At 49.7% G+C, this 19,582-nt stretch overlaps 1 protein-coding gene across 1 annotated transcript; it reads left to right on the top strand.

Annotated features, from left to right (window-relative positions):
- Positions 1-5,425: 5,425 nt before the first annotated feature.
- LOC149327641 (uncharacterized) lies at positions 5,426-7,905 on the top strand. The gene is made up of 2 exons (XM_089562973.1): positions 5,426-5,599; positions 7,254-7,905. Exons 1-2 carry the CDS (start codon positions 5,474-5,476, stop codon positions 7,458-7,460), a joined length of 333 nt encoding a protein of 110 aa, XP_089419099.1. The 5' UTR covers positions 5,426-5,473; the 3' UTR covers positions 7,461-7,905.
- The last annotated feature ends 11,677 nt before the right edge of the window (positions 7,906-19,582 follow it).

Below are 19,582 nucleotides of genomic sequence, written 5' to 3'. Positions count from 1 at the left end.
GTTTGTAAATTGCACATGGAAACACTTAGATACATTCAATTCCATGCCCCACTTCAAGCACCACTCGCAAACTCTGTCAAGGTCAGCCTGTAATACACAAATATCATCAAGGCACGTGACAGGGGAATACAAAACGCAATCGTCAGCATACAGTCTGACAGTGGATCTGAGGCCGACAGGTATGTCATTGATGAATATGAGGAACAGTAATGGTCCGAGCACCGAACTCTGTGGCACTCCAGATAAAACATCCACAGGCGAGGATGATGCACCATTGATTACCACCTGCTGCTGGCGTGCCCTTAAATAATCTTGTAGCCAACCGAACAGATAGTCAGGGAGACCAAGGCATGACATTTTTTTTAAAAGAAGGTGGTGCGGGACAACGTCAAAGCCTTCTTAAAATCTAGAAAAGTAGCATCTATCTGAAAACAGTCGTTCATCTCGGATGCAATGTCATGAATGAACTCAGTTAGCTTCGTTGCACATGACAGCCCTGATCGAAAGCCATGCTGCGCTGATGTGAAAAAACTGTTGTCTTGAAGGTGTTTTACAAGTCCAGAATAGATTATGTGCTCCAGGGTTTTGCAACAAACACGTGTCAAAGATATGGGGCGGTAATTGGAAACCTGGCTACGATCACCCTTTTTGTGAACTGGTGTAACATTGGCTATTTTCCAGTCTATAGGTAGTTTCGCGGTCTGTAGTGACTTGTTGAATAAAGTAACCAAAAAGGGACTGATATGTTCTGCACAGTGTTTTAGAATATAGTTAGGAATGCCGTCAGGACCTGGTGCGGAATGCGCATTTAGGTTTTGTAGCAATGATTTGACACCTTGATCGGTTATAACCATATCTGGCATTGCATTACTGTTCCGTAATTGCGTCTGAGCACCAAGCTGAGAAGACGGAGTGAAAATATGCATTGAAACACTCTGCTCAGGCTATGTCGTCTTTCAAAAGATTGTCGCCATCCCTGATTGCCGGAATACCAACAACATCCTTTTTGTTGCATTTGATGAAGCGCCACACTTCTTTTGGGTTCGTTTTTAGTTTGTCTGCCAATGAGGATAGGTACAAGCTCTTTGCTGCCTTTAATTCGCTCTTAAGGTTTGCAGTAAGGATTCTGAGTCGCGCGTACACAGATGGGTTTTTTGTTTTACAATACCTTTTATAAACCTGAGCTTTCTTTCTAATTGATGCGCGCATTCTTTTATTGATCCATGGTTTATCCGCTCGTTTATTAGGTGACATCAGCCTTCCGGGAATAAACTGATCAACGAGAGACAACAGCTTATTCTTGAATGTTGTCCACAGTTCGTCTACATCACAGAAAATGGGACTATCTATGAAAACCATAAAAAATGAATCAAGTTCCCTAATTATGGCGTCATAGTTACCTTTTTCATACATATAAACTTTTCTGTGACATTGCTTCAGCACTTCTACTCGTTTGCATACGACTGTGGCCGTTACCACTTCATGATCGCTAATTCCATCCAGGTGTGGCGACTACGTTTTGTACTAGATCACTTCGATTAGAAAACAGCAAATCTAAGGTATTGCCACCATTCGATCCAACACGCGCAGGAAAGTCCACAAATTGACTTAGCCCGTAAAACATTTACAATTTCATACAGTGCGCAATGATGTGCAGAACGATTCCCTTCAGGATAATGGTTGTTCCATGTGATGTCTGGCAAGTTAAAGTCGCCCCCTAACAGGATAGGTTCAGAAGCTAGAATGGACAGCGAACGGGAGAGGCCAAGTAAAGGGTCTTTGCTAGTGGAGGTAGGCGGCCTGTAAAACGAGCCCACGGTAAGACTGTTTTCGGCCGAAAGGATTAATTTGCACCAAACAGATTCTGAACGGTCATCACCACAGTCGAGAGGCACACTCTGTATTCGGTTATGCACGAGAACAAAGACGACCCCGCCATGTGCATTACGGTCCTTGCGATAAGCTGTGTACTCGGACGGGAAAACTTCAGCGCTTGAAATATCGGAGTCGAGCCAGAACTCCGTGCCAATGACAACATCAGGCTGCGAAATGTGAACTAGGCCAGAGAATTCCACAGTCTTATTCTTTATACTTCTGCAGTTAACAATAATGACGGACAGTTGATCATAAGAAACAGAGCAATGCCTTGGAGCAACACAGTTTGGTTGCTGTTGCGCAAGTTCCCGAATTGACCCAGTAGTGTCATCATACACATAGGTTTTTCCCTGCATTGTTAATCTGTCGAGTTTAAGAGTGCATTTGAATTCGTGCTCCTTTGCATAGGCAATTAGCTTACTCCTTGCTTGGCGGATAGTTTTAGAATAATCTTCACTTACAGAAAAACCAGTGTCCTTAAATTTTGAGGCGGCAGACAATAGGCGCTGCTTGTCCTTGAAGTGACTAAATTTTACTATGATCGGCCTTTTCTTTCCGCTGGATTCTTTTCCAATTCTATGGTCTCTTTCTATTGCAGCGGGGGTAATGGTTATGGCCAGGTATTTTTGGCAGATACCGAGAACTTTCGTCCGATTCATCCCACGTTTCTTTAGCAGTGTCAGGGATACCATAAAAAAGTAAATTGTTCCTGCGCGAACGGTTCTCCAGTTCATCTTGGTTAACTAGTACATTACGCATTGCAACTGCTAATTCATTTCTCTGCGACTCTTATTCTTTCATCTCAACTGTTGGTATCGGAGGCGAGGATTCTATGAGACCAGCAACTTTCGAGGTGAGTTGCTGGATTTTATCCTCCATCACATCCTGTTGTGTTTTCACGGACTGAAGTTCCTTAAGAGTACTTTCGTTTTGTTCTAGTAATTTTTTAGGCAGCCCAATGCTTCAACAAACTCCTGAGCCTACGTTTCAGATCGAAGACCGGGGTTTTCTTCCACATCGCCGGATAGCAGTAGGCGCGTCCTCAAACCATCCAAAATATCGAGTAATTGACATGCTTCAACAACAAGCGCAAGGCACTCAAGCACAACCCTCGAAAATAGTCCCCTGGGCTCCGGTACCGACTTCGTAAGGCCATGAGGTGGCTTATAGGAGTAAAACACACCAACCTGTAGAAACAGAAGACGTAAGCGTACTGTCCGCATGTCGGCAACGGAACCCAAGAAGACTGTTTGCGGCCGATACTTAAGAAAGCTACTGTTCGACGAAGTACAGTGATAACTGTCGGTGGCTCCGCCTAGCGTCCAGGGCATCCACGTCGCATCCAGATATGGCCTCTTGGTAGTGATGTCTGTAGTTTTGCACTGCTCTTTGTCGACGCTGATGATTTGGAAATCCAGATACGAAGGCGAGGTAAGATGAAACTGCGCAGGCTCCTCCAGATATGCCACTTGTCCCGTTGTGCAAGCTATGCCGCTTGCATCCCACGTGCATGGCAAGAAACCGATGCCGGACACCGCTCCAACAGCCTGGAAAAACTGTAGAAACAGAAGACGTAAGCATACTGTCCGCATGTCGGCACCGGAACCCAAGAAGACCTCTCTGAACTTTTATATAGCACTACTGTCGACAATGAATTCTTTTTTTATGCGATGTTGATTGCCCCAGGGCATACAACGGTATGTAATGATAGATGAAGGATCCTAAATAAATGAATTCGCTTGTGCATTATTTTTGCATGCTTCCAAGGCTTTCGATTCTACAGATCGTGATGTGCGATAAACTTGATAATATGGCTTAAGATGTCTTTTTCCGCGTCTTCTTGCTAACTATATTTCTAACCTTACAATAATCGTTGTTCTAGGTAGGCATAAATGCTATTTGCAACAACTAAGATCCGGTGTTCCGCGACGTTCTGTACTTGCAGCGATATTGTTTAATCTTTACGCCATTGATCCGAGGCATTCCTGCTGTAAGCATTGTGTTTGACAGTCAATTTCATTTGTCTATATTCATCATCATCTTCCATGTTCGTCTTCGTCGCGAACTCCATTGCCGCGGGTGGCAGTAAAGCCTGCTCCGGGCTTTCTCAATCTCACACGTGGTGGAGGTGGCTCTTGGTTTCCTTGCACCTCTCCCTAGATCCCTGGAGTTCTTTTCCGGTCGCCGTCTGGTCGGCCCACCTGCCCCGATTGAGCACGTCGACCCGAGACGCTCACAACAGTCCACCGCGCTTCCCCTGGCCGCCCCCGACATGTTTCATCTTGGCCCCGATCCTTCTACCGGCAGCCTAGGACCCCCCGGAATCCTTACAACACTGCCGCCGGCACAGCCCGCTTGGACGGTCAGCACCCACCAGCGCGACCCTCCAGTTTTCGCGGGTCTGTTTTCGCGGGCTAAGCGCTTTCAATCGCTGGGATGCTTCAGTGAAGCTCATCAATGTCTCATTTTATTTGTCGCATTTGGCCAAGACTTGGTTCCTCAATCATGAAGAGGCTATTGCTGACTGGTCCTACTTCACGTCTCAGATTTGCTAGATCTCAGGGACAGTTGGCGCTAGCGCTGCCGTCTAAAAAAAATTTGGACACTCGCGTTCAGCTTCAAAGAGAGTCTTACACATCCTATATTGAGGACTCGTTTGCTCTTTGCCACAGTGTGAACAAGGCCATGCCTGAAGCCGACCGCGTTCACTACGTCCTGAAAGGCGTCGGCTCTTTCATCTTCACTGCTCTAGCCACCCAGAATGTCCTTGATACAGGACATTCGCACCATCTGCCAGTGCCTTGACGACCTGCAGTCGAACCGGCTTCAAGAAACGTGGAATTCTCACCTTTCCAGTGATGCTGACTTGCGCACGCTAATTCGCTTTATAATCCGCGAAGAAGTCCATGGCGCCATTTCATCCTCTGCCGCCTGTTTCCCACCTACTCCTCCTGCCTCCAGTTTGCAAGACATGATAAACGATGAGCTGACCTCCTCCACGCGCCCCATTAAAGGGAAGCTGAAGAGATTTTCGAGTTCATTAAGATGCTCACGTATGGATGCGGGAACCTTAAAAATCATGCGGGTGAAATTGTTTTGCAGAATAATCTCTTAGGAGCGACGTAATCGCCGTTTAAAATTGCGCGGTAGCTCCGCCCCCCGCTCTCCGCCGAGCGCTGCTGATGACCCTGACGATGCGAGCCGAAACCGGAAACCGTGGGGTGGTGACGTAAACATTGGTGTTCCGTCGCCACGCAGCCTCCGCGACCGTGCTTGTTTCTGCGTGCGTGCCATCGTAAGCTGCTTCGATCTGCCGTGTGTTCCTGTATTTTTGCTTTTTTATGTTTGTGGTGACGTACAGAAACGTGGGCAGCATCGAGTGAAGCGGTGGACCATCATGCCGGCGTTCTGCGCAGCTTTCGGCTGCACTAACACCAGCGGCCGCGACGATGTGGTCTTTCATAATTTCCCGCAAATTAAGAAGCTTTCCGCGAGGTGAGTCGCTGCTGTGAAGCGAAGGGATTTCAAGCCCTCAAAGACTGCAGTGCTATGCTCTGACCACTTTCGTGATGAAGATTATAACCATAGCCTGTCGATAATGCGTTCATTGGGCCTGTCAACAAAGTCAGCTGGACTGAAACCCGGCGCAATACCGTCTGTCTTCGCGCACAGGAGCTCGTCACCGCCACCGAGGCCAGCTTCCGCGAAAAGGAGGAAGCTCGAGGTAAGAATTTGTGTATTAACACTATGAGAATTTGACTGCGCGAACCGGTGTTCTGTGTAGTGTATGGCGCGTAATTTCGTGGATGCAAGACTTCCGGTAGTAGTGAGATGAACGGCGCTGGAATGAGAATGTCAGGACGGCAGCAAACTGCTGCTTACAAAATAAGTGCTTAGCTGTTATGCTTGCAGGCATGCATCATGCATCTCGTACAACATTACTCATATCAGAACTCGGCCCTAAATTTTTTGGCTGAGTAAAAATCGTTAAACTGCTATTAATACTGCAAGAGGTGGAGCGACGCGAAGTGCGCCTCACAACCAGAGACTGCGCGCCGCGCGTGAGCAGAGAACTTCGTTCGGTAAGCGAGCACGTGAAAAGACGTTATATGCAGACTCTTTACTCAATTATGTTGGAGCTCAGATATTCTAGGATTCATGCGTAGCCCTCAGTGGCGAGAACATAGGGAGTAGTACGCGGCACATTTTTCTTCGTGGTCGGAGCGCCGAGAAAACTGTTTGAGCATGTTTCTGGTATACGGGCGCGCGGCGTTTCGTTTTGAATTTGGTTTGGCCTGGGGCCTGGCTGATAGCAGCCTCGTCAGCGCCCAATGTGCGCAGTCATGGCGCTTGCAGTCCGGCCCCAAAGCGCACACTTTTTTTTTTGAGTGATCTACGTCGGACGCGGCCGCTGATTCTGTGTTAGCGCTTGAAGTTGCATGTTAGGGTTTTTAAAGTGATCTTTTAGAGCGCAGCTCATTGGCGTCCGTTCCTGGGTTTCGCGTCGGCGTCGGCGTTGTCGTCGGCCTCGTAACCAGCTCCGCCCCCCTTTCATCCCCCCAGCGCTAGCAGCGACCGACTGATACCGCTGGATGCCGCTGACGCCGCTAGAGAGTCAAGATAACGTGACTGCATAGAACACCGTCGCCGCCATGCAGAAAGAGGAGGAAAGGGTCCCCCCCCCCCCTGTTCTTGTGTGGCGGATAGGGTGCTCTTCAGTTGCCGACGCGCCGGTTGCCGACGCGCAGTTGTCGACGCGCCGACGATTACGTTACTTTACGTTCTGTGATAGCGCCGACGGGCGGTTGTCGACGCGCCGACGATTACGTTACTTTACGTTCTGTGATAGCGCCGACGATTACGTTACTTTACGTTCTGTGATAGCGCATACATGTGTTGCTCGATTTCTTTGCCTCAATCTATCGAAAAGGTGAAACAGCTTATTTGCTGCGCTCAAATTTTGCATTAGGAAGTAACGTAATCGTCGGTATTTTTTTTGCTTGGCTATAGTATTTGCAGGAGGTGCTCCAAATCTGCAAATACAACATAATATGAAATACAACATAATATGAAAATAAAAATTTAATTAAGATATGCATTTTAGTGAGCTAATGGAAGCCTTCTGCCTATTACTGGTGTCTGCCGTATCCCCCAATATAGCCCCAGGTATAAAATTAATACAAGGTTAGTTACCCATTTTTTAAAATAAATTTTGGACCTTCTAAAGGAACACCTGGTATATAATAAATGATCTCACTTCGCACGGAGCTCGCCAATCAACAAAATGGTTTATGAAATAAACCAGCAGATTTTACTCATACTGAAGCACACTTTTGTTCTGTTTGGAACAATAACATCATGTGGCTTATGCCTTTCAGTTTCTTGCCGAACTGCTGCAAGATCAAGACTGCGCACCAGACGAGAGTGCAAATGAAGAGTGCATGGAAAATGACATCACACCTGGAGGCTGCACACCACCAGGCAGTCAAGAATCCACACCAAACGGCAATACAAATCAGGACTGTGCAACAAGTCGAATGCCACTGGCAGATGCTGCTGAGGACCCTCCCATCGAACTTTTCTAAAAGTGATGAGAAGGCTGACAAGTCTGTTCAAGTTCTAATGCAGTCAATACCAGTAAAGTGTTTTGCCAGGAATACGTTTATAATAACACATGTAGTCGTAAAAAATTGCCGAGGACAGCATGGCTTCATACATTAATAATAATATTACATAATTGTGCGCCACGTGTGCTACAGCCAGCCTTGCGATTCGGCCTGCTTGGTTGCAGCACGAGGCCATCGAGAACAGCGCGATAAAGGCGGCCGCAAACGGATGGAGATATTCCTACAAGGGCTTGCAGTATGAAGCAACTCGCCTAAACAAGGATTTCAATTTACTGCCAGATCCCATCTTGGCACGCAGAACGGAAGGCGCACGTTTGTCACCTCGACGAGTTCTGCCGCAAAGCGCCGCGAACTTCTGTCTTTCGCGTGTGTTATGAACCGAGCCGGCACGCAGCGACCATGAAGCGATGCCAGCATAAAATATGCGTGCAAAAAGAGCCTGATAACTTCTTGCGCTTGTTAATGGTCTGTGTGGATTACAAGCAGATTTGCGGCAGCACCGACAAGCGGCAAGACAACAATGCCGACGATCGCATCCCGCTTACATTGCATTAGGACAATTTTGTGGAGCAGTGCTATCCTACATTTGCTCGCTTCAAAATTAATTTATTGTATCTCTGAATGAAGTTTGGCTAGAAAAGTATGTTTACCAATGGACATTTCCAACACGTGGAGATGCTGACGCTTCGCTTTCGTTCAAGCCAAAAGCACCGCTTGCGCCAGCATCGTTGCTTCCTTGGACCGGTTTGCTCTTTGCGATTGGTTCGTACATGTAGGGGATGACGCCAAGATCCTCCTGGTAATCTTCGATGTGTTCCATCGTGATATAAGCATCAAACCAACAACCGGAACACCGCACGCCGCGCTTCATGTATTACATCGGCGGCGACCGAGCCGGGCTCACCGAGCCAACGCCAGTGTTTACGTCACGAGGCGCCCAGCCAATCACAGGCGGCAACGAGGCGCGCGAGCTGGCTCGAGGCTGCTGCGGCACTTTTCGCCAAAATAAAATAGGTTTGCGCTTTCTTTTGCCTAATTTCGATGAGAAATTCGAATTCCGAGGGTGGAAAACTGTAAAGTGCATCTCTTCACTCAATTTTTTGGGGAAACCTTTCAGCATCCCTTTAATCAAGAGCCCCTTGTCCCACGCTGCGTCCCGACGTATGCTGAGGCTGCTTCGACACCACCGCCACATTTCCTGCCATCCCGTTCTGAACCTGCGCAGCGTAACCTCGCCGCTCTTTCTTCAAGACCTTCCGCCACTGCTTATCCTCATGTGTGGCGTCCCCGTCCCGTTTGTTTTTACTGCGGAATTACTGGCCGTGTCGCCGGTGTCTCTCACCGGCGAATGCATGACGAGCGTGCCGGCTACAATGACCCCCTACATGTCGCATGCACCCACAGTTTCCGTACCACCCGAACAACGACCATCTCGATCATCTTAGCTCCTCTTCCCCGCCGCCTCCTCCTGACCGGGCCTCACATGTCCGTGCATCGCCCCGCCGCTCCTCGTCACCTTTCCGCCGCTCTTCATCGCCTCTTCAAGCACCTTCTCACCCCTTACATCGGCGCCCGGAAAACTGGCTTGTCCCTTTCAGGAGGTAAAACGGCACCACGACCTCATCCTGCAAGTCCTACTCCGGCCCTGTCCAATATGTTGCTCGTAGAAGTTAAAGGAACTCTTGTGGAAGCACTAATTGATACCGCGGCGCCGCTCTGTCCGTCATCCGATCCGATCTGTGTTTACTTTTGAAAGATGTCCGTACTGCCTACTTCAGTCCGCGTTAATGTGGTGTTAATTAAGCTCCTATAAATCCTTCTCGGTAATGTACCACTTCTATCACTGTCAACGCCTCCTCCATCACATCGAACTCGCTGTGCTGTCTTCTTGTGCTCATCAACTGATTCTTGACTGGGATTTCTTTTCATCAGCATCGGCTGTGATTACTTGCGGCCGACCATCCCTCGAGGGTACTGAAACCACCATCTGTCACCTATGGGACCGGACGCCTCGCCGCTTGGTCACAGCCGCTGACCTTGTCCTCTGTGCTGGCTACGACGATGCCATTCGTTTTCTCCACCAACATTGGCGATGGGGACGCATCGGTTGTACCAAGCCCGCGCTTTCTGTCCCGAGGAATTTTTATTGTTACTTCGCTTGTTCGTTTTTCACGGGGTTCATATCTACTGGCCACCTCGAACACTACGCCGGAGCCTTTTTTTTTCGGCGCCAAGGGTCGACTGTCGCTTCGATCGCCAGCGCTATGATTATTCCCTCGCTTTACCCGCTTCCTCCTTTGGTTCTTTTGGTGAGACAGTTTCCGCTACGATCAGCCCTGACCTCACCTTAGAACAGGGACAAGCCTTGGTCGCAGTCTTGAAGAAGCAAGCCTCTTCCTTTGATATACATTCCGTAGTTTTGGGCCAGACATGTACAACTACTCATCGCAACGAAACGGACGGCTCTGGGATCGTTCGTCGCCTATCGTGCCGAGTGTCTCGTACCGAACGCCCCATTATCCAGGCCAATGTCACTGACATGCTGAATCGTCACATCATATGTCCTTCGTGCAGTCTGTGGTCTTCACAAGTAGTGTCAGTGGACAAAAGGATGGCCAGCACGTTTCTGCGTCGATTATCGTGCTCTGAACAAGATAACTCGCAAGGATGTATACCCTCCTTCCTCGCAATGTCGACGCATTTGACTGCCTACAAGGAGCCGAATTTTCCTCCAGCCTCGACCAGCAATCCGGTTACTGGCAAATCCCTATGCATGAAGATGAGAAACAAAAGACAGCCTTCTTAACTGGGATGGGTTGTACGAATTCAATGTTATGCCTTTTGGGTTGTGCAGCGCTCCCGCTACGTTCGAGCGCTTGATTGATACAGTTCTACTGAGCCTGAAATGTAAAACTTCTCTTGGTTACGTGGACGATATCATCAGCTTTTGTCGGCCTTGTGCGACCATCTTAAACGCCTGGATGAAGTTTTAACTGCGCTTGCAGGGGCTGGCCTGGCCTCAGTGCTAAAACTGTCGCTTTGCCTCCACATCTATTATAGTGCTTGGCCACTTCTTCAGCAAAGATGGCATATGGCCTTACCTCCATAAAACTGCGGTTGCTTTGCATTCCCACGTCCGTCCAGAGCCAAAGAGCTTCGCAGTTTCTTTGGACTGGCATCCTACTTTCGTTGCTCTATCCGCAACTTCGCGTCTATCGCGTCGCTCTACGCAAACGTCTGACTGCTGGAACAAATTTCGTCTGGTCTTCGGATAGAGAGGCATCATTTGGAGAACTTAGAGAAGCTCTGACGTCCTATCCAGTAATGTGCCATTTTGATGAGTCAGCTTCAACAATTCTACGCACCGATTTTAGCGCGCATTGTCTTGACGCTGTGATTTTGCAGCGAAAAGTTTCATCTGTCGAAAAGGTTGTTGCCTGCGCGAGTTGTACGCTGGCTCCAGCAGAGCAGAACTATACCATCACCGAACAGGAGTGTCTCGCCGTGGTCTGGTCCGTTCAAATGTTTGGCCCCTATTTGTACGGCCGCCACTTCACGATAGTCAGTGACCACTATGATGTGTGCTGGTTGTCCTCCCTAAAAACCTGTCTGGGCAGCTGGTGCGCTGGATTCTCGGCCTGCAGGATTTTTATTTTGCCTTCTCTTACAAATCTGCCAAACAACATAAGGACTCGGATGCTCTTTCTCGTTGTCCGCTCACTTCGCCGCCACCCCAGTCAACGTCACCCCCTTCCTCACCACGCCGTCCTGAGGATACCCCGTCTCCTGCCATGCCAATTGCCCCCATTGTTTTCGTCTCCCCATCCGCGCTCAAAGATCCCGCCTCCGAACAGCAGAAATATACCGCAGAATGCTCATCGATTGCCTCACCGGTTATACGCAGCCTCCGAACGCACGACTCCGCCGCCAAGTAACGAATTTCGCGACATAGAATGGCATGCTGCTCCAGCACAATTACAACCCTCTCGGCCACTCCTGGGTTCCTGTTGTTCCTCGTTCCCTCTGCCGTCAGCTGTTGCAAGCGTTCCACGATGATCCGACAGCTGGTCACCTGGGCTTTCCAAAGATCTCCGATCGCCATAAAAGCCGCTTTTTTTGGCCGGACCTTTCGACCAGCGTTGCAAAATACATCATCTCCTGTGTTCCCTGCCAACACCGTAAACGGTCAACGTCTCCTACTGGGGCCTCCTACAAACTCCTCCTTGCCAATTCACTCCGTTAGACGGCGTCGGTATTGATCTATACGGACCTCGGCCGTTGACACTTGCGGGTGACGGCTGGATAGTCACCGCAGTGGGCCACCTCATCCGATACTCAGAAACTGCTGCTCTTTCTTCCGCCTCCGCTGTAGAGATCGCCAATGTTATCCTGCATGCCATTTTTCAGAGCAACGGAGCTCCTGGTGTTCTTCTCGGCGGCCGTGGCTAGGATTTTCTCTCTGCCGTCTTGGAGGAAGTTCTTCGTGCCTCGAATACCGCCCATAAAACAACCTCTTATCACCTCCAAACGAATGGCCTCACAGGACGCTTTCATCGGACCTTTTCGGACATGCTCCTTACCTATATTCGAGGTAGCATTCAACCTGATCATACCAACTGGGACTCCCTGCTCCCATTTGTTATCTTTGCCTACAATACTGCGCTGGAACAAACAACCTGTTCTGTATCGGCCAGCCGGTCTGATAAGATTGTACCAGCAATGACGTGTGCCTGACCGGCATGCAGCGTTATCTATAAAAGTACGCTGCTGCCTCGAATAAAGAGCTTTTTGCCTTACTGCCACAGAAGCGTCTGTCTGCTGCTGTCTGCGCAGTAAACTGCCGCCGGCCAACAGCAGTCACGAGGCTGAACCGCCTACGGTGCAAGGCGACATGGAGCCCTTGAAGCCACGATTTCATCGGCGGCCAGGAGCAGCGCAAGAACGTCTCGAGGAAGCATGGCGTCAGGGATCCCTTGCATGGACTTCAGCTGCTGGTGAGAGCAAGCGAACAAGAACCGGCAACACGAATAAGGCACATCGCGGAAACCACCTGGGCAGATGAGTGTAATTTGCTGATTATGGCAGAACCCAGACATGGTCCTAAGCTCGGCAGAATGCCCGAATTCAACCCGAAAATCGACAATACACGCTCGTATTTTGAACGCTTCGAGAACTTCGTAGACGTAAATGATGTCTGTGCAGACAAGAAACTGAAGTTGTTTCTGAACGTACTCGGCGCGCAAGCATACGAAGTGCTAAAGAAGAGAACTGTGCCTCATTTGTCTTCTCAGAAGACCTTCGAAGAAATTAAACAGCTTCTGGAAGCTCATTTCAGCCCAGCTCACTCAATTATTGCAGAGCGTTGTAAATTTGATTGCCGAATGAAGCAAGAAACTGAAAGCGTCAAAGATTACATCACTTAACCGAAGCATCTTGCAAGAGATTGAAATTTCGGCCGTTTTTAAATGATGCCTTAAGGGACAGACTTGTAGCTGGTTTGCGTGACGAGGAAACGCAACGGGCTCTTTTTGCACAGGCTGACTTGATGTTCGAGCTGGCGTGCAAAACGGCGCTAGAAAAAGAACCAGCGGCACAACAGGCGAAACAACTACATGAGTTTGACACAAAACCGTGCAGCATCAACGTCATTGAGGGTGAACGTAACCGTGATAAGGAAAAGAAATCGAGGACGGTTACATGGTCAAAAGATAAACGAGAGGAAGAGCGGCGAAGCGCTTGCAAGCATTGCGGAAAGCGTCATGCGGGAGAAAAATGTTGGTATGGTAACCACACCAGCAGAAATTGTGGCAAAGAAGGGCATGTGCAAGCCGTCTGCAAAAGCGATGCCAAAGCAAAAGCTGTCAAATACGTTGACACCACGAACGACGAATCCGAAGACTTGAGTTGTCAAACTGTGTTCTACTCGGGCAAAAGTTCAAGGGGCTACAGCGTCGACCTGAACATTGAAGGGAAGACTGTTTCGATGATAATTGACACAGGTGCAGCGGTCACGATCGTACCAGAGCAGTTCTATAAGCATTTCCCGCATGTCAAATGTGTGGAATCAAATGTGTCGTTGCGCACTTACACCGGAGAAAAGCTGAAAGTACTTGGAAAAGCAAACGTCTTAGTGAAGCAGGACGCAAGCGAAATCTCTTTGCCCGTAGTAGTAGTAGTGCAGGGAAACGGAACGCCGATACCCGCTCTCATGGGAAGAGACTGGCAGGAAAAACTGCAGATAAACTGTGAAGCAGTATACAGTCTGCCCACGGATAGGCCATTGGAGAAGAGGGTAGAAGCCTTACGGAAAAAGTATCCCGAAGTTTTCAAGAGCACCCCGGGCGTCGTCAAAAACTTCGAAGCTTGCATCTTTGTAAAAGAAGGAGCTCACCCAGTGTTCTAAAAAGCACGGACAATACCGTTTGGCATCAAAGAGGAAGTAGCAAAGGAGTTGGAAAAGCTCGAGCAAGCCGGAATACTAAAGAGGGCTACGAAAAGTAACTAGGCATCGCCTCTGGTAGTGGTCGCGAAGAAAGGCGGCGCAGGATTAAGGTTATGCGGCGACTACAAGGTCACGGTTAATCCTGTTCTAAAAACTGACCATTACCCTTTGGCATTGCCGGAAGATTTGTATTCCATGCTCACAGCAGGTAAAATCTTTTGCGTCGTGCATCTCTCACAAGCCTACCAGCAAGTGTCGCTTGATGAGGAAAGCAAAGCGCTGTTAACAGTGAATACTCATCTCGGATTATTTCAGTTTCAGCGCCTGCCATTCGGCATCTCTAGAGCAACAGCTATCTTTCAGTCGTTAATCGACGAAGTCTTAAGAGGGATTCCAAAAGTGGGTTGCTATGTCATCGACGACGTCGTCGTCGTAGGCGACAACATAGGCGACTGTCAAGAAACCGTGGAAAAGGTACTTCAACGACTGCAAAAGCAGAATATCACCGTAAAAGTACAGAAGTGTGAATTTTTCAAGCAGTACGTCGTTTATCTTGGACACAAAGTGACAGCAGATGGCATTTTTCCAACTTCAACAAAGGTAAAGGCCATCACGGAAGCACCTTTGCCAAGCAACGTAAACGAACTACGAGCCATTTTGGGCCGGCTGAATTTCTACGCAAAATTCATCAAAGATTTACCAACAGTAGCTGTACCAATGTACGATTTGATTGATTATTTGGGGTTTAACGTCCCAAAGCGACTCAGGCTATGAGGGATGCCGTAGTGCACCAATGTACGACCTGCTCAAAAAGACACGAGTTGGGCGTGGACAGACGAATGTTCAAGATCATTCGTGGAAGCCAAGCAGCGCCTCGTCGACAGTCAAGTTCTGGCTTTTTACGACGTGAAAAAGCCAATCGGTTTAATCTGCGACGCGTCGGCCTACGGTCTTGGGGCAGTAATTTTTCACGTCATGCCTGATGGTTCGGAAAGACCCATTTCATTTGCCTCCAGGACATTAAATGCAGCGGAGCGCAACTATTGCTATGTGAGAAGGAAGCCCTGGCCTTAATTTTTGGTCTGAGCAGGTTTCATAGATACTTGTACGGGCGCAAGTTCACGCTGTATACAGACCACCAACCACTGTTGGGGATCTTGGCAACGGATAAACCAATTCCTTCTTTGGCTGCAGCCAGGATTCAGCGTTGGGCTATCACCTTAGCAGCTTATCAGTACACACTGCGCTACAGGAACGGCAAAAACATGAAAGTTGCCGACGCTCTTTCAAGGCTTACACTTGTGGTCAAGCATAAAGACTACACTGAAGAATGTCTTGCAGAGTTTGAGCCAACGCCTCTCACTGCGAGGCAGGTTGCCGCTGCGACTAAAATGGACCGCCTTCATTCCAAAGTCGTCCAGTTCACCTCATCTGGCTGGCCTGCTGTCACCCAGACTTCGCGCACTTTTACGTGGGAAGCTCCCAGACACCCTTAGAGCGTGTGGGGGTAGCGGTCTCGGACTCGAAGGAGCTGCCCTCGACTCAGCGTGGCAAGCTCAGCGGAGACCAGCCACCAAGTGACAAGAGGTTTTTGGGCGTTCGGTGCCCAGCTTTCGCTGGTCGCAAGCCAGAGAATGGGTCGGAGCCAAAGGTTCACAAAACAAAACAAAGTTTATGCAGCAAAGAGACGATACAGAGGATTGCACAATCACTAGTACAAAGACAAACTGATTAGCAACACAATGCAACTCGTGCAAAGTTAAACTCGAGAGAGAATACACTTACAAAGGCAATATTGCACCTAAAGTGCACTAACACAAGAGAGAGAGGTAAACAAACAAAACACAATTTGTTCACCGGGCACTGCGGCAGACCGACGACCAGAGTTCCATGACGATGCCGTCCCGCAGACTGGCGAACGTTGCCTCGTTGGTCCGATGCTGGCCGAGTGGTGTTTCCCCGGGAGTCGAACGGGCGCGCTTCTCCGAAGCTTAAACGGCGGTCCGGACTGACTGATAGCGGTCAATGCCTTCTTTTATAGGCTCGCTTCCACGCCTGTTTGTTCAACGCGCCAGAGTAGGCGCGCACATACACGCAGCGTTTGCAGTGCTGTCTCCCTTCCCTCTTCTCACCGGCCGCGCGTCCCCATTGGTCAGAGGTCGGGGGTCGCATCTCGATGTTTCGAGCGTGTTCTTGAGTGGCGCCGTCGCCGACGGGCGAGGGGGACGTGTCTTAGTGCACGCAAGGCTACGCCCTTTTCCTCCCTTGGTCAGCAGAAGAACCGACTCGCATGTTCGAGAATCTTCGGCGTGGATGACTCATCCCCTCGGCACACGCCGTGGCGGTGGAGAGAGAGGCACGCGCTCGGCGGGGCTTTCCTTCTCTCCCGTTGGGCTCGCGCCGGCGAGACGCCGTGCGCGCGGCGGTTTTTCTTTCTTTGTTTCTAAAATGCGCCGAATTTTGTGACACTGCCCCTTCCTTTAAGAATATTGTGTAACAATATTCACAAAACACAAAATTCGCGCGCACATGCATGCGCTCACAAAGTCAGTGGCGAATGCCAAAATACATACATCAATACCTTGATGCTTTCACATACATAACCCAGTGCAATAGATAGGTTGCACTTCAAAACACGCCGCATTTCGGCGGTAGAATTCGCGCGCACATGCATACGCTCACAAATTCAATGGTGAATGCCAAAATACATACATCAATGCAATGATGTTTCCACATACGCAACTCAATGCCATGTTCACAATACACACACAAAAAAAACGCCGAGATTGGGCATTACATTAACACAACATTGCATATAGGAGGCACACAAGTATGAGGCACGCTTTCGCCTATACTTCCAAGTTTGGCCTACCCAGCGGGCTCGGAGAATTACCGCTTGCTTCAAGCTTGCAGTCGCGCTTTCAATTCCCTTTCGGAAGCGGCTGCGGCTTTTCTTTCTGTCGCGGGTTCGACTCTTCTTCCGCCTCATTCTGAAGCTTCTCTTCCGAACGCGGTTTTGGCTCCGCTTCCTACTCGTACTCCTGTCTGGTTTTCTGCTCAGACTTCGAGCTCTTCCTCTTTTCCTGTGGTTAGCGCGTCGGCTACGAACGAATTTAACGCCAGTTCGCTCATGACGGCTCCACTTCTCGTGCTTTCCTTCTTGGCGTGCGCCCGTTTCTTTGCGCTTTCGCCTCCAGACGGTGTCGTTGCTGAACTCTGGGCTCGTTCCTCTGAACTTCTTTCTGACCTTGCTGCGGTGCTCGTGCAGCTCGCTTGCATTCGGCTCGGCTGTCTTTAGCATGGATCTCTTCCTGTCCATTCTCTTCCTCAGCTTTCTGCGAGGCCCGTCCTGTTCAATTCCACCTGTATTGGTGGTGCTCGATTCGCTTCTCTTTCTCTTTTCCTTCTTCCAAATTCTCCTTCGGGTCAAGCCCGGTTCACTGTCAATTGCGTCATCCGAGTTCTCTCGCGATGCAGCCACTGGTTCAGCTCTCTTTTGTTCTTCAAGGGCTGAGCTTTCTTCTTCCAAATCCTTTTTCTTCTTTTGGAGCCTTTCTTGTGAGGGGCATTCTGAGCATGGCTCATTAGCCGTTGATGACTCATTCTCCTCACTTTCGCTCAGTGTTGCTTCCTCAGCTTCATCTGATACTTTCCTGAGCTCGTTAGTTTCAGTGCAGTGGTGCTCCATTCCTTGTACTGCACTGTCTCCTTCCTCAGAGGCACAAAGTTCCTCGCCTTCCTCTTCGGGAAAGCCCTCCTCGCTGCTCGAGGGTTCACTCGGAACGGCTTCCGGGTCTTCACTGAGTGCACTTTCCTCAGGTATTACTACGTCAGAGCTTTCACACTCAGTGCCATTTAACCACTCTTTCTCGTGGTCTTCACTGCCGGACTCAGAGGTGTAGCACTCGGACTCGTCCATAGAGATCTCAACTGCTTCTTCGTCCTCAGGCGGCTGCTCTAGGGTCCCCTCTGACTGAACCGTCAGGTTGGTCTTAACTTCAGTGCCTACTACTTCAGCAGTAGCTACACTTTCAACTTCCTTAGGAAGCGACACTACGGTTTGTTCTTCACTCTCTGTGGTTTCGGTTGCAGGAACAGGCTGTTCCACAACCTCACTCTCACTAGTTGAGCTAGTTACAAACTCTTCCGTGGTTGCCAACAAATTAGACTCGTTAGTCTTCCTCCCGGCCTCTCCGGGGTTAAGCTCCACTGGATCTCTGACGTTCCTCGAACGCCGCATTTCAGCAATCTTCCTCTGAAGGATTGCCATCTCTCTTTCAAAAGCCCTTTCGGCTTCTTCACATTTCCTTTGCCTCTCTTTCTCTCTCTCTACTCGAGCCCTCTCTCTTTCCTGGTCCACCCATTCTCGCAGTTCGGCTCCGGTCATCCCCATCTGGAGACCGGCCTCTACAAGCTCCTTTAGCTCCTTTAAGCTCATGTTTGGAGACCGAACTCTACATTCAAGCCAATGAATACCTCTAAACGGTGAACCTCACTAACCGCTTCAGCGCGGCACCTCACAATATCGCTCTGCTGCTAACACTCGTTTACGACTTCGTAAACTCCTTCCGACTCTTTCTCCGTTCTCTGTGCTTACAAACACCAAACGTCCTGTCGCGGACGCCAGAATATATTGTCACCCAGACTTCGCGCACTTTTACGTGGGAAGCTCCCAGACACCCTTAGAGCGTGTGGGGGTAGCGGTCTCGGACTCGAAGGAGCTGCCCTCGACTCAGCGTGGCAAGCTCAGCGGAGACCAGCCACCAAGTGACAAGAGGTTTTTGGGCGTTCGGTGCCCAGCTTTCGCTGGTCGCAAGCCAGAGAATGGGTCGGAGCCAAAGGTTCACAAAACAAAACAAAGTTTATGCAGCAAAGAGACGATACAGAGGATTTCACAATCACTAGTACAAAGACAAACTGATTAGCAACACAATGCAACTCGTGCAAAGTTAAACTCGAGAGAGAATACACTTACAAAGGCAATATTGCACCTAAAGTGCACTAACACAAGAGAGAGAGGTAAACAAACAAAACACAATTTGTTCACCGGGCACTGCGGCAGACCGACGACCAGAGTTCCATGACGATGCCGTCCCGCAGACTGGCGAACGTTGCCTCGTTGGTCCGATGCTGGCCGAGTGGTGTTTCCCCGGGAGTCGAACGGGCGCGCTTCTCCGAAGCTTAAACGGCGGTCCGGACTGACTGATAGCGGTCAATGCCTTCTTTTATAGGCTCGCTTCCACGCCTGTTTGTTCAACGCGCCAGAGTAGGCGCGCACATACACGCAGCGTTTGCAGTGCTGTCTCCCTTCCCTCTTCTCACCGGCCGCGCGTCCCCATTGGTCAGAGGTCGGGGGTCGCATCTCGAAGTTTCGAGCGTGTTCTTGAGTGGCGCCGTCGCCGACGGGCGAGGGGGACGTGTCTTAGTGCACGCAAGGCTACGCCCTTTTCCTCCCTTGGTCAGCAGAAGAACCGACTCGCATGTTCGAGAATCTTCGGCGTGGATGACTCATCCCCTCGGCACACGCCGTGGCGGTGGAGAGAGAGGCACGCGCTCGGCGGGGCTTTCCTTCTCTCCCGTTGGGCTCGCGCCGGCGAGACGCCGTGCGCGCGGCGGTTTTTCTTTCTTTGTTTCTAAA

The sequence above is a fragment of the Amblyomma mixtum genome, chromosome 10 (assembly GCF_055824585.1).
Source record: "Amblyomma mixtum isolate Tamu chromosome 10, ASM5582458v1, whole genome shotgun sequence".
In the NCBI taxonomy this organism is placed as follows: domain Eukaryota; kingdom Metazoa; phylum Arthropoda; class Arachnida; order Ixodida; family Ixodidae; genus Amblyomma; species Amblyomma mixtum.
Note: the sequence above shows the minus strand (reverse complement) of the source record. Positions and strands in the feature narration are given on the sequence as shown.